At 40.2% G+C, this 19,207-nt stretch overlaps 1 protein-coding gene across 9 annotated transcripts in view; it reads left to right on the forward strand.

Annotated features, from left to right (window-relative positions):
* EML4 (EMAP like 4) overlaps window positions 1–19,207 on the forward strand; it is a 163,672-nt gene that overhangs the window by 139,933 nt on the left and 4,532 nt on the right. For all 9 annotated transcript variants that reach the window (XM_040496613.1, XM_040496616.1, XM_040496617.1 and 6 more), the window contains 4 exons: window positions 5,208–5,296; window positions 6,621–6,718; window positions 16,658–16,745; window positions 17,252–17,350. In XM_040496613.1, coding sequence (XP_040352547.1) covers window positions 5,208–5,296; window positions 6,621–6,718; window positions 16,658–16,745; window positions 17,252–17,350 — 374 coding nt within the window. The remainder of the gene's footprint in view (window positions 1–5,207; window positions 5,297–6,620; window positions 6,719–16,657; window positions 16,746–17,251; window positions 17,351–19,207) is intronic.

Raw genomic sequence — 19,207 nt, forward strand, 5'->3', positions numbered from 1 at the left:
CGTTTGCTTCATTTCTTAAATTCAACATGAGTGAATTCATATGGTATTTGTCTTTCATTGATTGACTTAATTCACTCAATGTTATGTCCTCTAGGTCCATCCGTGTTGTTGCAGATGGTAAGGTCTCATTCTTTATGGCAGTTGAATACTCCACTGTGTATTTACCACACTGTCTCATTTTCTCATTTTTTTAAATTTGGGTTTCTTCTTTTAGTTTTTTTAAGTTCATTTGTTTTTTGAGAGAGAGAGCCAGAAAGCACACATGAGCAGGGCAGGACCAGCAAGAGAGGAAGAGAGAGAATCCCAAGCAGGCTTCAAGCTGTCAGTGCAGAGCCCGACATGGGGCTCAATCTCCCAAACCTGTGAGATCGTGACCTGAGCCCAAACCAAGAATAGGTCATTTAACTGACTGAGCCACCCAGGCACCCCTAAAATTTGGGTTTCTTGATGGGATTTAAAGTTTTTCATGGAACTAACAATAAATGTAAACCTGAACTATTATGAATTTGGAAGTTTATAATCTCTAAATTATTGGTAAAAATACATTCTGCTTGATTTTTCCAAGACCCCAGTTGACTATCCTTCCCCTTCCTGTTTTTTGAAACCAGTTTTTCAAAGACACTTAATCTTTATATCACCTCTGGACCTCAGAGGAACCACAGATACCATCCCATCAGGATGTCAGGTCAATGTCAACTCAGAATTCTCCAAGTAACTTTCACAGAACTTTACTCTGGTCTTGGGTTCTATTTCCAAACCAACATACAGTATTTGAAGAGTGAGTTTTTGCCATAGTCATTTTATAGGCTGGTAAATGGAGGTGAGACCCACAGAATTAGAGAAATCAGTAGACCTGAAGTGATTATAAGGAGAATAAAAAGCAAGGATTAAAGTTGAAAATGGTTTCAAAGAAAGGAATCCACAAAATTGAGTCAGTATATAGAACAAGTATGTTCTATACATAGTAATGTACTATACATAGTAATGTGTAACATATACGGATGGAAAGGAGAGTGGACAGACTCAGAGAAATGACTTCAGAGAAGATGCCAGAATTTCTTCTGGTCTACAGTGATAGTGACAGCTTTGACAAGGAAGCAAGCTGGGAAAGTGAGCCTGGTTACTAGGCGGGTAAAGAATTTAGTTGACCTGGAATCATAAAACCTTTGACCTGGAGAGACTTAAGTGATCTGGCTCAGCTCCTCAAATTTGATGGTGACTATAACTTTGGCAAGCTAGCAATGTAGCTAATAACTAAGTTCTTCTTGATCCCTAAACAGTGGAATCCAAACTTGTTAGCCTGGCCTTTAAAAAAAATTTTTTTTTATATTTATTTTTGAGAGAGAGAGAGAATGGAAGAGAATGAGAGAGAGAAATAATATGAGTGGGAAAGGGACAGAGAGAGAGAGAGACAGAGAGAATGAGTGGGGGAGGGGCAGAGAGAGAGGGAGACACAGAATCTGAAGCAGCTCCAGGCTCTGAGCTGTCCGCACAGAGCCTGACGTGGGGCTCGAACCCACAGACCATGAGATCATGGCCTGAGCTGAAGTCGGGCATTCAACCGACTGAGCCACCCAGGAGCCCCTAAGCTTGTTAGCCTGGCCTTTAAAGCTCATTAAAAATCTTTCCCGCAGCACTCTAGCCAGCATGGTCAAGTTGTTGTCCTTTATAAACATGCCAGCCCTTTTTGTAGTTTCTTGTCTAGTGCTCTCCACCTGTCTGTTTCTTGCCACATTTGGTACAATGAAATCCTAGACCACCCATCTCCACAGTGACTACACCCTGCTCTGAGACTTCATAAACCTTATAACTTGTATAATTCGTGTTACTTCCAAATATTTACCACTTTATGAACTCATTCTGTCTCCTCAATTAGATTATAAACTATTCTGCCTCCTTTGCTAACTCCTTTTTTCTCTGGATCTCTGAATGTTAGTGTATCTCAAAGACATAGAGCACTTTCCATGAATCATCTCCTTCCCTTGTGTGATATTAGTGAAAAGCCCAAGGGTCAGAGGCTCTGTCACCTGACTGGTTGGTTGATAACTGGTCAGATGTTTTGAAATCAGAGCATGTCATTGTTTTTTATTTGTAAAATAAGAAGGTTGAATTGGGCTTCTCTTCCCCCTGTTTTGTGGCTTTACATTTTTCTGATTATAAAAGCCATATTCCTATTCTTATAAGTAGAAGATCATAAAGAAGGAGGGGGACAGCGCAGGGCATGGGGGGGGTGGGTTACAAACCTGCCACCCAGAGGACACACTTTATATGAGCGTGAATATTTTTTTAACTCCTATTAGGAACGTATATATTCATTTAGGGATTTTAAAATACGATACTGTCCATCTCTAAAATCTTGATTCTTTTCTTGCCACTAAAGACATCAATATAGTATCTTTTTAAAAAGATAAATGATGGTACTACATTTTGGTACTTGACCCCACAAGTCAGATTAAGTGTATGACCAAAGACTTCCAGTCTGTGATACATTTAGAAGGATCCATTAGGTCCTACAGGACGTAAAAGTCCCAATAATGATTCCAAATTATCTTAAAGCAGAAGCTTGGTTCCAGTGTATATATTCCATACTGGAATAAAAATACATACAGTTCAGCACAGTGAAAACGTAAATATTTCTTGAAAATTCCCTTTGCTATAGAATTTCTCGTCTTCTGTGTACATTTATTAGAAACAGAGGTCCTGGGCCCAAAAGTCTTTTCTGAAAGCTAGAACATAATTCATGTAATGGAAAGGGTAAGAGCTTTAAAATTATTGCTAAGGTCCTATTGGAAGTTGGATTCTTTCTATAGCAAAGTTGTTGAATTACTTGCCTAAAGCAGATTAATTAACTTTTGGTATATAATTAAAGAAATAGAAAACGTAGGCAGGGTTTTTTATTTTGGATCGCTACCATCTCTAATCAGTGAACAACCCAGAGCTTTAGGTTTCTACATCTTACACCAACAGACATTCTGGGTTTTTGTTTTTGTTTTGTTTTCACTACCTTTTAAGGGAATTCCAAAAAGAGAAAATTATTTGCAGTTTTCCTAGGAAGATTAAACTGACTTGGAAACAGTCTTAAAACAGTAGTTGGGGCTCTCCAAATAAAGAATGGCAATTTTTCAAATGCCTGAGAAAGTATAATAAAGTTCCTATAAATTCATTAAAAACTTGAAACCTGATACCTACAGTGTGGTGTTGTCATCTCATTGTTCTTTAGGTCTGTCTGTTCAGTCTGAGTGGAATATTTTGTGCCCTTACTCTGAAAAGGCAATTCACTTGACTTCACCTTTGGCATTTCTTGGCTCAGATGAGTTTCACGGTGGTAGCTATAAAAATTGATTAATGAGGGGGCGCCTGGGTGGCTCAGTCAGTTAAACATCCTACTCTTGATTTCAGCTCAGGCCATGATCTCATGGTTCGTGAGTTCAAGTCCCACATTGGGCTCCTTCCTTGCTGACAGTGTGGAGCCTGCTTGGGATTCTCTCTCTCTCCCTCTCTCTCTCTCTATGCCCCTCTCCTGCTTGTGCGTAAGCGTGCTCTCTCTCTCTCTCTCTCTCTCAATAACTAAATCAGTCTTTTTAAAAAATTGATTAATGAATTACATTCTCAGAAGAAACCTATAATCTGTGGGTACTGTCTAGTTACAGTAAAGTTACACACCTTTTGAAATGGAAATGATCAGCAAACTTGCAGCATAGACCTTCAGAGTCAGTTTCCTAATTTTGGCCATAAGTATTCATAAATAGAAGCTATTTCTCTTATCCATGTAGCAGACAGAACTTATAAATTAGGCTAGCTACCTAGAAGCTTGCACCCTTAGTTCACAAGCTACTCAAACGCACTCAAAGTTAGAGAGGGAGAGAGCCAAACCATAAGAGACTCTTAAAAACTGAGAATAAACTGAGGGTTGATGGGGGGTGGGTGATGGGCATTGAGGAGGGCACCTGTTGGGATGAGCCCTGGGTGTTGTATGGAAACCAATTTGACAATAAATTTCATATTTTAAAAAATGTATTTCTTTTATCTGAAGGGGAAATGGTCTCTTTCCAGGTTTTAGTTTTAAGACTTCAAAATTGTAAGGAACTGTCATTATGATTTCTGTATTGGCTGATTTTAGTGGTGAATTTTTCCATCTTAAAAACAAAACTTGTTGCTTTTTTCCTTGCTAAAACTTGGCTTTTGTCATGTTCAAGAGTTATGTTATACTTGTTTATTCATTCTCCATATATGTATTTAGTGACTGATATGAGCCAGGCAATGCCCAACTCTAAATTCCTCCAACTAGCTGTGTGTGCTGTCTGTACCCTGCCCTCCTCTCACTTACCCAGTCTCGAGTTGTCTGTCCTTAGTTCCCAGTCTTTGCTTTATACCTCATATCTTGCAATGCTTTTCTGAAACACATCCCCCTCCTTCAAGTGCTCTTATAGAAAGGTTTGATAAGTCATTTATTATATAGTGGAATTTAAGTCATTATTTAACCTCCAAAAAGCTTTTACATTTTGACTTTTCCTGTAAATGTGAATGAAAAACTATTTCTGAAAGAATTGAGCTGTGTGCATGTATGGAGGTATTGGAAGGGCAGAGCGCCCCCTGGTGATTCATTTGAAATCACACCAAATGAATGGCCCTCTGCCTTCCCCTCCCACCTTCATACTGTCTGTGCTCCTTCCCATCTCCATAGCTGTGCAGCTGTCACTCTTCCTGCTTGAACTGCCTGTATCTCTTTCCCGCAGCATTCAGCTCAACCAATCCTACATCCTTCCTAAAGGTTTTTCTGTGTCCTCTATCATTTACTTCCATTCTGTGAGTTCCTCTGTTGTATATGGTCACCATCACTGAGATTGGCACTTAATTGTTCTTTGTTTCAATTGGCTCTTTTCTTCTTCCCCATCTCGAGTATAATCTTGAAAAAAATTAATCCTGTCATCTTCACTTTGTGTTCAGATGGTGCCTAGCAAAGAGACACAGTTGGCATTCAATGAATACCTAAATAGAAATGAGAACATGCCTAGGCCCACATATTTATATTGTATTTAGCAATACTCTGCAAATGAGTTCATCCTTCATTAGAAGGACACATGTCATCATGTCATACTTCAGGGCATTGTTAAAATTCGTTAAAGTTTTTTAAAAGGGAAAAAAGCAATTATTTTTTCTTTAAGTGCTGACATCTGAAGAAAATTTTGATTTTTACTTCTTAATAGGTGGTTTGTTCTGGATGCAGAAACCAGAGATCTAGTTTCTATCCACACAGATGGGAATGAACAGCTCTCTGTGATGCGCTACTCAGTAGGTAGGCAGATTGACCCCCATCCTGGCATTCACAGCATTTCTCTGAAAGTGCATTTTTTCACTTCCAATAAAACTATTTTTTTTCCTACTCTCTAGACTTGTTAAGTATTGAGTATGTTTCCCCCAGTATCAGATTAAATTCTGCAGGAGACTGCAAAAGAACTTCTAAAGTTAAACAACATTATAAATCATCAAGCAAATTTCGAACAAACTGTTATAACTGCTTTTGCAGTTGAAAGCAGAATATAGTACAGTCAAATCCCATTGTAGGGGAATTACACACATACTTAGAATTTTGGATAGGTATTAGACTGACTGTTACATCTATTTAGCAACCTTTTTTTATATGTAAGAAAATAGAAATTATAGTAATGTTCAAAATACACTGTGATAGAACCTATTGAGGTTCTTTAAAATCTAGTTACATTATTACTGGCTACATAGTAATGATTGGTTTTGTTACTTAGATAAAATACTCAGCTCATTATAAGAATTTGATAAATTCATTTAGCCTTATTTGGATAATTCTTTACACCTTATTCAAAATGTTAATTATGTTCTCACAGTATTCCAATTCCTTTTCCCCATTATTAATATGGTTTTGATTCATATTCTTCCCTGGAGTTAGTGTGAGTGACTTTTGCTTATATTTGAAAATCTATTCCAGTAGTTGTTGGATCAGTGTGGGATCCAAAGGATTTTTTTGATTGCTTCTAAGTTGTTTCAAAGGAACCACAGAATACTGTTCTCTGAGTTGAACGTGGAAGGAAAAGTATTTGCTTCAAGCTATAAGCCTGGCAAGTTATCTTAAGGCAGAAAAGGTATTCTGTTTGGTTTTTTAGTCTACTAACAAATTACTGCAAGTGTAGTAGTTAAAAATCCAAAGGTCAGTTAGACTTTATTGACCATCTGTTAAGTGGTAAGAACAATAGAAGAGACCATGAAAGAAGAGAATATAGTCCATTCCCAAGAGACTATAGTTAGAGAAGTCATGTATGCTCCACTGAAATGAGCAATTGTACCCTCGGCTTGTGAGTACTGGGTACCTAGACCCATAAGACAGGTTAACCTTCCTGGGGCCATATTGTAGCTCCCTAGAAGAAGATGAGGCTAGGGTCCAAGGCCTGTGAGTTCTCTGAAAAAATGACTGTTGTTCAAGTGCGCTTAGTGATGGAAGGATTTATTCATCAAATACCAAATACCAGTTAAATTCATGAGATTTAGCAACATTTGTAAAATAGCATTTAATACAGGTCAATAAAGTAGCAGCAAATGAATCCATCAGTACATTTCTCTAGTTAACACTTTTTCCTGTCTCATTCTAGATGGCACCCTCCTGGCTGTAGGATCTCATGACAACTTCATTTACCTCTATGTAGTCTCAGAAAATGGAAGAAAATATAGCAGATATGGAAAGTGCACTGTAAGTGGTTGAAGTAAAATAAATTAAGCCGGAAAATTGCTGGAAAATTTTACTTCTGTTAAAAAGTTAAATGTTTACATTGATGTTTCCATTATTTTTTATCTTTCACTGCTTTAAACTTTAATCTCACTCTGTGAAAATGAAGATTACTTGACAGCAAAATACTGCAGTTCCCTGTGTGCTTTAGAAATACTTCTTCTTTTGGGGTTCCTGGGTGGCTCAGTCGGTTAAGCATCCAACTCTTGATTTCATCTCAGGTCATGATCTCAGTAATGAGATCGAGCTCCGTGTTGGGCTCTGTGCTGAGCATGGAACATGCTTAAGATTCTCCCCCTCTCCCTCTGCCCCGTCCTTTGCTCGCATGTTCAATTTCTCTTTCTCTCTCTCCCAGCCCTCCCCGCCCCCATCTCAAAAAAAAAAAAAAAAAAGTTTCTCCTTTTGATGGGAGTTTAATACTTCTTTTTGACTCAATTTAAGGCAATTTCTTAAACCACAGCTGTGTCCATAGGAAACCCTTAGAATAATAACACTTCTTGAAAATGGAGTAAGTCAGAAATGAAAGGGTAATCTCACTTTTAATCCCGGTGTCCCACATTCTTGCCCACCCCCAACACCCTGCAGTTTCCTGTGTCACCTCTCTTACCACTAAAAGTAATTTATTAAGAGAGTTAACAGAAGCATATTTCCTTCAATTTGTTGTCCTGATTGAGTAGGTTATCATTGTAAGGTAAAGATTTGATTTAATTCTGTGGACATACTGAGTACTTACCTTATTGACAGTGTTCTGCTAATTTAAGAAATGTTCTGGACACCAGGAATATGAGATTTTTGTTTCTTCAAAAAGTATACATTTGAGCTGAGGGCAGGATAAGAAAGGCAGGTAGTATACTATAGTGTCAAGGGCACATATTTGGGATCAGACTACCTGAATTTGAATTCTTATTTCACCACTTACAAGCTAGTGTGACCTTGGGCAAGTTACTTAAACCTTCTGTTTCAATTTTCTCATCTATAAAAATGAGGATAATAGCAGTTTTCTACTTCACTGGATTAAAATAAGTTAATACATATGAAGTATTTCAAATAGTGCTTGGCAAATAATAGGTTACTCAGTATGTGGTAACTATTATTTTTATAGAAAATGAGGTAGCATGGTGTGTGTGTTAGGAAATTAGGGCTAGAAAACTGATGAATTAGTGATTAGTGGCAGCACAGATCCAAAATAGTTTTAGGGAGAGAAATAAAAGAATTTGTTTTTAGAAGCATGTACATGAGCAAAACCCATTTACTAGTCAGAGAAGAGGCTTGTTTATTTATTTTGTGTATGTGCACCTAAAACCAGCCTATAAACAGTCTACAAGCAACCTCAAAGTTTTAGAATTTATCCAAAATTATGTTTTTTGCCTTGACAACAATTATGAATCATTACCCAGTAACCTGTTGAAATCTCTTTTAATTGATTTATTATCTTCATGATGTGGAATAGTACAGTAATGCCTCTTTGCACCACATGAGTAAGTGAAATGCTCCGCTGAAAGGAATTTTCGGTGACTGAGGTTTACCCCACCAGGCACCAAGTTTTTAATTATTTTTTACCTCAACCTTTTAAAAAAGTCCATGTCTTAGTAAACAGAGTATATCAATTATAATTTAAAGGTGGAATCATAAAATTTTCCAGGGAGCCTTGTAGCACACACTTGGCTCAGCCCTCATTTTACTGATAAAGAGACTGAGTTTCAGAAAAGATAAAGGACTTGGCCTTGGTTGCATCTTGACATGGTGGCAAACTTGGGGGCGGAGCCCTCTTCTCTTAGTACGGCAGACTTTCTACTGTAATGATAATGCCTCAGGTTTTTCAGTATTTGTCTCATTGTCCTGAGAATGACCTTGAGAGTGTTGAGAAATGTCTCAATTGCATGAGACTTAGCCTTCTCCAGTTAAGGAGCTTTTATCTTGAAAGCATTTGAAAATATTATTTTGAGATCTCCTTCGGAACTGTTAAAGTTGATAGTGCTGTTTGAGCCTGTAATGAGAGGCTCAGCTACTCTGCTTTTCTAATTATCTTGTGTTTTGTACTTTGCTTCCAGCTGTCACTTCTCCTTGCTGTCTGCTTCCACCAGCTGGTGTTACAGTTTCATGTTGACCGCTTTTATCTGGTGTCTGTTAGGGTAGAGGACAGACAGAACCGAGCTAATGCTGGTTTTGCCGGTAATAGATTTGACTTTAGGCCAGTTAGTTAACTTCTTTAAATCTTGATTTTATTATCTTAAAATTGGACATTTTAATAGTTCCTACTATATAGGATTGTTGTGAAGATTAGGAACTATTCATGGTTGCAGATACAAATGCTGTTTTCTATTTCAATTCCAATATTTTCCTATTACTAGTCAATATTTTAAGTAACCAGCATAGCTGCAGAAGCCTATTTATTTAGAATTTTTAGAGAATGTCTCTAATGAATTAAGCAAGCAGTTGGAGCCTGTCCCTCTTGATGGCATCACTTTTTGTGGAAATGTCAGATGAGAAGATGACTGGTACCAAGAACACCAAGGAGCATGTCTCAGTAAAAGGCAGCTAACTGATGATGTGTGAGTCCCTCATCGGTGGCTTGCTTGACAAGGTTGTGACAGGCCAAGGCCTTGCTCACTGTAATAAGCTAAAAAAACAAAACAAGACCCTTTTAGAGACATGGACTTATATCACACAGGTTCTCCTGTGTAAAATACCGATTTACAAGAGCTATAACTGATAAGGGACTGAATCCTAGTTTCCTCTGGCCAACCAGCTTTCCTCTCCATAAGCAGGCGTCAGGAAACCAACTCGTAATCAGAATGCTAGTTTATTCATTTAAAATAAGATCTATAAATGCCAAGGGAACAGGACATGCACATCCTCCAGCCAGTACTTCCCTTTAGACAAAAATTGCATGTGTAACCAGAGTATCATGAGGAAGTGAGCAAGCCTGGCACCTCGATCCCCAGTAGGTCAGTAGCTTCCCCTGGAAGTGGTCCTGGTTCAGGTCCCTCTACCCTAGACCTTAGGTGGTACTGTCCACATTTGCCTCTGCGGCTCTGTTTACGTGCTGACCACCCTGCCGCCACCACCTGCACAGCACTTGCTGTGGACAGATTCATACGTGCGGTCAGGTTGTACTCTAGACTTGCTGGCCTTGGACCTATTAGGGCTCTTGTTTCTTTGCTCTTTTCTGCCTTGACTTATTTGATGTCAATTCTAAAGTTTAATTCCCACTGTAGTTTCCATAAACACACAAAATTTATTCTTCCATTTCATTGAAATTTACATGCTGTTATGTAGCAGATATTCCCCCTCAAACGCCTCAAGTTTGTTTCTACACATGTGGTCCTGGAACTTCTCTTTGAAGGAACCCTAGTGATCTTCCAAGAAATGATTTTCTCTCCATGAGCCTGACCTCTCTGGGCTTGCTGAGGGATAGAGAGGAAGAGACATAGAATGGAGTCATCCTGGGGCTCCGGGGTGGTTCAGTCAGTTAAGCGTCCCACTTCGGCTCAGGTCTTGATCTCACAGTTCAAGCCCCACACCGGGCCCTCTGCTGTCAGCGTAGGGCCCACTTCGGATCCTCTGTCCCCCCTCTCTTTGCCTCTTCCCCACGCTTGCTCTCTTCCCTGCTCTTTCAAAAATAAACATTAAAAAAAAAGGGGGGGGGGAATAGAGTCATCGCTCCATACTGTTTCTGTGTGGCAGCCTTTCATTTTCTCTTCTGTGGCCTGCCATCTCACTTCCTGTGTTTGCTCCTGGGAGCACACCATCTTCCTGCTGCCCTTGGGTTCTCCACATCCCCTCCAGCACACACCCTGGGCCTACTTGACCAGATCTGTGGCATTTTGTGCCTCTCACTCAGATCGTATAAGTTAGAATGACCTTTTGTCTTTCTTTACTTCCCATGAAAGCATCCATCTTCTTAGTGTTTAATACAGACTAGAAAAAGTGGTCTGACTAACCTGTGGGATTCAGGGGTTCATGGTTATATCATATATTCACTGTATAAGCAGTTTGATTTTATAACTGCTGCTATGGAAAAGTTTATAAAAAGGCTTTGGATTCAGAAGCTCTTTTTAACTTCTGCAAAGCCCCAGGGTTTGGGGGTGGGGCTGGGCCCGGCTAGTATGGATCTGATTTTCTTTGCTTTGTATATGGGGCTTCTCTTGATTTTACAGCTTAGAAGAATTTGAAGACTGCTGGTTGGTTATCTGAAATACCTTTGAGGATTGTGAAGTTTTATAGTTTTGTTGCTTTCCATACAATGTTTCTTTACCTCAGCTTTTCCTGTGCTATTTTGAAAATGTACTGAAAAAGTCCTTACTTATAAATTCTTTTTCTGAAATGCTACTTTTAAATTACTTTCTGCTCATCTTCACTGTTAGAGAAATGAGTAAAAGATAAGCATGATTTAAATGCTGTGTTTCATTTGGTCCAGACGTCTCTGACCTGGGCTTAAACTCTGGCTCCACCAATTCTTTTTTATAATAGTGACTTCAGAAAAGTTATGTAACCTCTCTTTGCCTCCTGGACTTGCTCATCTGCTAAGTGGGCGTCCTCCTGCAGGCTCCTGGAAGATTGAGAGTTGACCGTGTATGCCCTGTGCATAGAATGTTCCCTGCTCAGTGTTGGGTGCCATCAGCAGCAGCATTGTTCTCAGTAACTAGATGAGACAATCCCGGGTGTTACATAAGGGTGTCTTTCAGCATTTAATATGAATCTATGAAAGTTCAAAAATAGTTTTCTAATTGTGGATAATTGTGTATTTTCCTTGAAAGAGTTTAAGTGTTCTGACCAACCTAAAGTTTCTACTCTGTTTGCAGTGGGATGCTTTTTTTCATGATGCCTTTTTTTTCTTTTTTTGAAAATGTTCTAAATTTTATTTATGTTTATTTCTATTTGAGAGAGAGAGGCTGGAGAAGGAGCAGAGTGAGGGGGACAGAGGATCTGAAGCAGGCTCTGCATTGACAGCAGAGAGCCTGACATGGGGCTCGCAATCATGAATCGCAAGATCATGACCTGAGCCAAAGACGGGCACTTAACCGACTGAGCCACCCAGGCCCCCAAGGATTAAGATGCTTTTATTCTGCCCCTGAATGCCAGCACACTGGCGTTGTCTTTGACTCCAATTCTTGGTAAAAGGATTTAACACATTCTGAGACCTTAGCGTAGAAAATGTAATATATTGAAGGTGCAATGGTGTACTATTACAAAGTCTGTCCTGATAGGAAAGAAATGCTGGTAAAAGTAAGGTCCTTTTTGCCAGGATTTTGGTAATTGAAAATATACATCAAAAAGAAAAGCATAGGGGCGCCTGGGTGGCGCAGTCGGTTAAGCGTCCGACTTCAGCCAGGTCACGATCTTGCGGTCCGTGAGTTCGAGCCCCGCGTCAGGCTCTGGGCTGATGGCTCAGAGCCTGGAGCCTGTTTCCGATTGTGTCTCCCTCTCTCTCTGCCCCTCCCCCGTTCATGCTCTGTCTCTCTCTGTTCCAAAAATAAATAAACGTTGAAAAAAAAAAAAGGAAAAAAAAAAAAGAAAAGCATAAAAGAGTCTTTAACAGTCTGCTTAGAAATCTCCAAGAAAACGGGGCACCTGGGTGGCTCAGTTGGTTAAGCATCCTGTTGATTTCAGCTCAGGTCATGATCTCATGGTTCGTGAGATCAAGCCACACATCGTGCTCTATGCTGACAGCTCGGACCCTGCTTGGATTTCTGTCTGTCACCCCTCCCCTCTCTCTGCCCCTACCCCACTCATACTCTCTCCCTCTCTAAATAAATGAACATTAAAAAAAAAATCTCCAAGAAACTAATCCAGTATGGGATTAGGATTCAGTGTTCGTGTAACAGGATATATTGCAGTAAAAAAATGAGGGATGTGTTATCATTTAAACAAAAGTCATCAGGGACATAAGATCTTCCTTTCTTTGTATTCTGCCAGTCTCCAGTCATCAGATCTAGTTCCAGGAGGAGAGGATCAGAGCAAAGGGAAAAGACACTGCTCCTCCTACATCAGTTCTCTTAAAGTTTCCCTAGAAGCCCCACTCAGTGATTTCTGCACCACCTCTAGCTGCAAAAGATATTGGGAAATCCAGTGTTTTAGGTGGGCTCTTAACAAAAGGGTGGCAGAATTGGATTGTATAGGAGCTAGCAGCCTATTCTATAAAGAATAACTTTCGCTCAGGGCTCCTGGCTGGCTCAGTCAGAAGAGCATGCAACTATTGATCTTGGGGTCTTAGAGTTCAATCCCTATATGGGGTGTAGAGACTAATTAAATAAATAAAACTAAAATAGTAATAATTTTCCCTCAAACCAGCAAAAGCACATCAGAACTTTGATGGGGGAAAAATCCTGTTTGCAGTAGCAACCAGAACTGTAGATGCTTTGAGAATAAACCTAGCAAAGTAAAGCACAGGAAACATGGCTGAAAAAATAGTTATAACATGTTTCTGGATCAAAAGATTTGATAAAAATAGCTGTTCTCTACAAATTATTGTCTAAACTTGATGCAGTCCTAAATATTTTTTTAAGTTTGTTTATTTTGAGAGAGAGAAAGCACAAGCTGGGGAAGGTCAGAGAGAGAGGGAGGGGGAGAATCCCAAGCAGGTTCCACGCTCTTAGTGCAGAGCCTGACATGGGGCTCGAACTCCTGAACTGTGAGATCATGACCTGAGCCCAAATCAAGAGTCAGACACTTAACTGACAGAGCCACTCAGGCACCCCCTTATTTAAATTTTCAACATGTTATTTATGAGCTTGATAAAATGGTTTTAAAGTTGATCTGAAATTTTCCACATACCACAAAACTATTAACAGTTGACTGGAGATAGGCAGACTAATGGAACAGAAAAGAAAGTTCAGAAACAGGTATCTGTTTGTATCGAAATTTACTAGGTAAGAGATATTTCATATCAGTAGGGTAAGAATGGACTGTTGTCTGCATTTTCCAATATCACAGCTACTAACTACAATTTTCCATTCATGAAATTAAATACAATTCAGTTCCCTGGGAGCACTAGCCATATTTCAAGTACTCAGAAGCCACAGGTGGCTAGTTGCTGCTGCACTGGACTGTGTATGTCCACACATTTTCATTACTACAGAAAGTTCTGTTAGCACTGCTCTAGATGGTAAGGGGGAGTCATGTCTGGTACCTACTTACAAGGAAAAGGTGAGATCCCTAACTCTAGGCCTTGGAACTTTTTTAAAAAACTCCCCATATAATTTTTAATATATAGCCAGGGTTGCAAGCCACTGGTGTAGATGGTCTTCTAGTTGACAAAGATGTAGCTAAAATATCTCTGATTTTTTTCAGAGTAGTCATCTTGGGTTCCATCGCTTGTGATTATTACTGTGATTATTTAATAGCAGTAATGAAAATTCCGGCTTAGAAAATACTTTACTGTTTCTTTTCAAGGAGGTATAGTAAAAGAAAAAAAAAATTTATTTTTTTGAAAGCGAGTAGGGGAGGAGGGATCTTCCTAAGCAGGCTCCATGCAGACTCCAGTGCAGAGTCAGACGCTGAACCAGCTGAGCCTCCCAGGCACCCCACAAGTGTACTAGATTTGCTCCCAACTGTGTGTGCACCCTTGGGGTGGTATTTGAAGCTACCCTCCCCCAAGCTGTGCCTGTACCTTCCATGGCCTATGAGTTGGGTGGGGCAAGGACACTCTGAGGTGGCGTATGGGAAGGTAACATTACAGATGCCAAACAGTTGCATTTAATCTTTTCTTTATTTATTGGAATCCATATGAGGGAGAAAATACTCACTTTGTTTTTCTGGTATGAACTGATAACTTCCCCAGGGTCTTTCCTTTATTTGGGTACTTTTGCTACTCAGGAGTCCTTTTTGAGAATACTTTATACTGACCTTCTAAGTATATTATGTGTCCAGTACAGATGGAGGTACTTGAATATTATGTATACATACAATGCTTTTTTCTTTTTTTTTTTTTAATGTTAGAGTGTGCGAGCGCAAGTGGTGGGGGCAGGGGGCAGAGAGAGAGGGAGACTGAGAATCTGAAGCAGGCCCTGTACTGCCATCACAAAACCTGACATGGAGCTTGAACCCACAAATTGTGAGATCATGACCTGAGTCGAAGTTGGACCCTCACCCAACTGAGCCACCCAGGCTCCCCTACATATAAGCTTTTGATGCTCTTCTAAATAATGTTATTAAAGCATTTTCACAGAGATGCAGATGATATTTTTAAACACTTCTACGTTAATGTGAATGCTTCTTGGGGGACTGCACTTTGCCTGGGTAATCTAGCGAGATCGGTCCTTCATGTAGTTTTCTTATCTGAGAAGCACGGCTTCTCCTGACACCAGAGCCCAGCGCCATCAGACTCATGTGCGCCAGGAAGAGGATTTGTGTGAACCCCATCCTTCTGCCATATTCAGAAAATATCCAGTAACCACATGGGTCTTTCGGGCTCTGAAAATTGATTTCTTGTTAAGTTGGTAGATCTGCGTTGTGCCTAGCAAGTGATTCCAAACCTGTTTTCCAGTATACCTCCTCGTCTCTGGTGAGTTCAGGAGCTTCACAGTTCTCAAATTCCCATAATTTAAATTCATTTAAATGTATAAATATGTATACTTGCCATACAGCACTGTGAAGGAGATCTTAGCTCCAGGCAGGTGTCGTTAGACTTCAGGAGGATAATGGAGTAATTAGAATGTTTTGTGTGAAACATTAAAAGCTGTGCCTAAGTTATTTTGGATTTTTTAACTTAAAAAATAAAATCATGGGTGCAGAAAGCTAGTAATTCAAAAAGTACAATAGAAATTAAATACGTTTTACCACAGATGGTAGGAGATAGAAGTACTTTTGAGTCTCCATTGACTTTGGTAAACCGTTAAGACCTGTGTGTGATTTATCTTAGAAATCATCAGATGCTTACATAGGAAGCCAACAAAATACAGCATTTAGTGTTTTTTTTGTCTTAATTCCCACAGTGTTAGTAAAACCAGAGCAGAAAAAGATCACGGTCTTGGGGCACCTGGGTGGCTCGGTCAGTTAAGCATCTGACTCTTGATTTTGGCTCAGGTCACGATCTCATGGTTCAGGGGTTCGAGCCCCACATCACACTCTGTGCTGACAGCACAGTACAGAGCTTGCTTGGGATCTTTTCTCTCCTCTCTCTGCCCCTCTCCCCAAGCTCACTTTCTCAGAATGAATAAATTAAAAAAAAAAAAAATCACTGCTTAAGGAGTTAGATTGGATCCACTTGTTCTGAAGGAGTACATGTTGGGTGAGTTTTCCCCAGAAATACTCTTTGAGAGTTTTTCTAGGAACCCTCCATACGCCCATATACGTGTGCCATATTCCCCAGCCTCTGGGGTGTACCGTGGATACTAAGCAGCAGCTCCTGGAACCATTACTTCATTCTCATAAATGAGGTCCCTCTAAAGGGGACACCAGTGACTTGAAATAAGGCCTGAGGATATGGTTATCTGTGAAGTATCCTTTAAGGCACAAGTTTAAGAGACTCCTCATTCTTGGAAGTCTGACACAAGTAGTCGGTGCTCGTGGCTGCTATCTGCGTGGAAAGGCCAACAGCATATTCCCAAGTTCCAAGTGTTTCCACATGCTTCCACTGTGGTGAGATCTCTGTCTTCCAGAGTTCTGCCACAACTCCTCATGTATCACTGGCATCTTTAAATAGCTGCCTCTTGGGGCGCCCGGCTAGCTCAGTCGGTAGAGCATGAGACTCTTAAATACCTGCCTCTTCAGTTGCCAGTGAGAGATGGTGAGAAAGAACTAAAGACCTGTTGTGAGCCCTGTTCAGTTCTAGAGGCTGTGATACTCCTCTCTGTACTTTAGGAATTCCAGATGAATGGCTACGCAGAGAAAGTATTGGCTAACTATTAAACGACTTATTCAAAATACTGCTTTCCTAATCGTCGCTCTGTTTTTCTCTAGGGACATTCCAGCTATATCACACACCTTGACTGGTCCCCAGACAATAAATATATAATGTCTAACTCAGGAGACTATGAGATATTGTACTGTAAGTATGAACGACTAGATATGGCTGAGATGGGTCTGTCGGGCACAGATGAACAGGCTGTGCAGAGAGTGCGTGCTGGCCTCTCTGATTTGAGAAAGCACATGTTACTCTGAGCTAAGGAATGAGACTCTCAAATGTGGTTCACTTCTCCCAGAAAGTAATGAATTAATTTAAATATGTAGATATGTAGTCTTAAGAAATTACTCAGGGAGATTGCTGCTCTCATACAGTTTTGTATTTAACAACTTTTCCTGGAGACAGGAAAGAGTATAATGGATAGGCATTTACGCTTCTTAAAGAAGCAAGAGCAATTTCAGTGGGGAACAAGTTTGTGGTTCTGTGAACGGTAAAGTGAGCACGTTCTTTTCCTTTTTAAATGTGTCTTAATGTTTTTCAGTGTGTGGATTATAAATACAAGTAAACGTGGCTAGTTTGAATCAAGATGCACTTTCAAATACATTTGTACACAGGCACTATGATTATACTTCCTGTTTCTAAATTTAAAGGGGACATTCCAAGTGGCTGCAAACTAATCAGGAATCGATCAGATTGTAAGGACATCGATTGGACGACATATACCTGCGTCCTAGGCTTTCAAGTCTTTGGTAAGAACATGACACCTGATGAGGAAAAGGTAGTTTGTGGGGTTTTTATGTATAATACTTACTTGGTTAAATTGCTAAGTGAAAAGTAGTCTGCATATGTTCTTCAGTGTTGTCGCTGATGCCAGACTCAGAGAAATTAAGTGTATTAGGATTGAACCATTGTGAAGTGTGTTCTCTGCAGAGTCCAGCAGACTTTTGGTCCTCAATAAATATGAAAGACAATTAAAAGGAAAAAAAATTTACAGTGATAGCACAGATTGTCTTCCCATGTTTTTCCTCCAAGTAAAAACTGAATTTTTTTTAATTTGTAAATTTTTAAAATAGCTTTATTGAGCTATGATTCACGTACTACATAATTCGTCTATTTATACAGTACAGTGGTTTTAGGATATTCAGAGTTGTGTGGCCATCAGCACTGTCTGCTTGTAGAACATTTTCCTCACCCCAAAAAGAAACCCTCTACCCATTGGCAATCACTCCCCACCTCTCCCCCTTCCTCTGCCCCCAGCAGCCACTCATCTGCTTTTTCTCTAATGACCTCTGCCTATTCAGTAATTCGTATAAATGCAGTCACACGATGTGTGACGCATTGAAACAGGTTTCTTTGCTATAGACCGTTTTCAGGTTTCATCCACATCGTAACCTGTATGAGCACTTCGTTTTATGGCTGAACAATATCGCGTTGCATGCAATATGCGTGCACATTTTGCTTGTCCATTTATCAGTTGATGGACTCTTGAGTTGTTTCTGCTTTTCAGCTGTTATAAATAATACTGCTGCAAACAAGCATGTGCAAGCTTTCGTATCGGCATGTCTTCGTTTCCCTGGAGTATATAGCTAGGAGTGGGATTCAAGGGTCAAATGGTAACCTTGTGTTTAACCTTTTGGAGAATGCCAGACTGTTTTCCTGAAGCGGCTGCACCATTTACATTCCCACCAGTGATGTACGAGGGTTCTGTTTCCCCACATCCTTGTTAGCAGTTCTTACTGTTTTGCATATGAATGTCCAGGTGTCCCCCCACCATTTGAAGTATAAAGGCATTTTTAGTAGATATTATTTAAAGATAAAATTTGGAGTGCAGGGGCACCCAGGTGGCTCAGTTGGTTAAGCATCCGCCTCTCAATTTCAGCTCAGGTCATGATCCCAGGGTCATGAGATCAAGCCCCATGTCAGTCTCCGAGCTGGGCATGGAGCCTGCCTGGGATTCTTTCCCCCCACCCCCCTGGTCCCTCCACTTGCGTGCTCTCTCTCAAAAAAGTAAACACAACTGCTATAGAGATGGAGGAGAGTGCCTAGACTAGCAAGAAATTTAAAAAATAATCCAGACTAGTCCACATACAGTTTCATTACTCTGGGTGAAAGAAACTGAAGCAGTAGCCAATGGCTGGTAATTTACCTAGTTATTTAAAAAAAATTTTTTTAATGTTAATTTATTTTTGAGAGACACAGAGCACAAGTGGGGCAGGGGAAGAGACAGTCACAGAATCTGAAGCAGGCTCCAGACCCTGAGCTGTCAGCACAGAGCCCGACGCGGGGCTCAAACTCACGAGCCGCGAGACCATGACCTGAGCTGAAGTCGGTCACTTAACTGACTGAGGCACTCAGGCGCCCCCGTACCTTGTTATTTTAATGAAACAATACTCATTTACTTAGTAAGAAGTGTCAGTTAAGAAGTGTTTTAGGGGCACCTGGGTGGCTCAGGTCATGATCTCACGGCTTGTGAGTTCGAGCCCCACGTCGGGCTCTGTGCTGACAGCTCAGAGCCTGGAGCCTGCTTTGGATTCTGTGTCTCCCTCTCTCTCTGCCCCTCCTCCACTCATGCTCTGTCTCTGTCTCAAAAATAAACATTAAAAATT

The sequence above is a fragment of the Herpailurus yagouaroundi genome, unplaced genomic scaffold (genome assembly GCF_014898765.1).
Source record: "Herpailurus yagouaroundi ecotype Mexico unplaced genomic scaffold, PumYag 188, whole genome shotgun sequence".
Classification (NCBI taxonomy): Eukaryota; Metazoa; Chordata; class Mammalia; order Carnivora; family Felidae; genus Herpailurus; species Herpailurus yagouaroundi.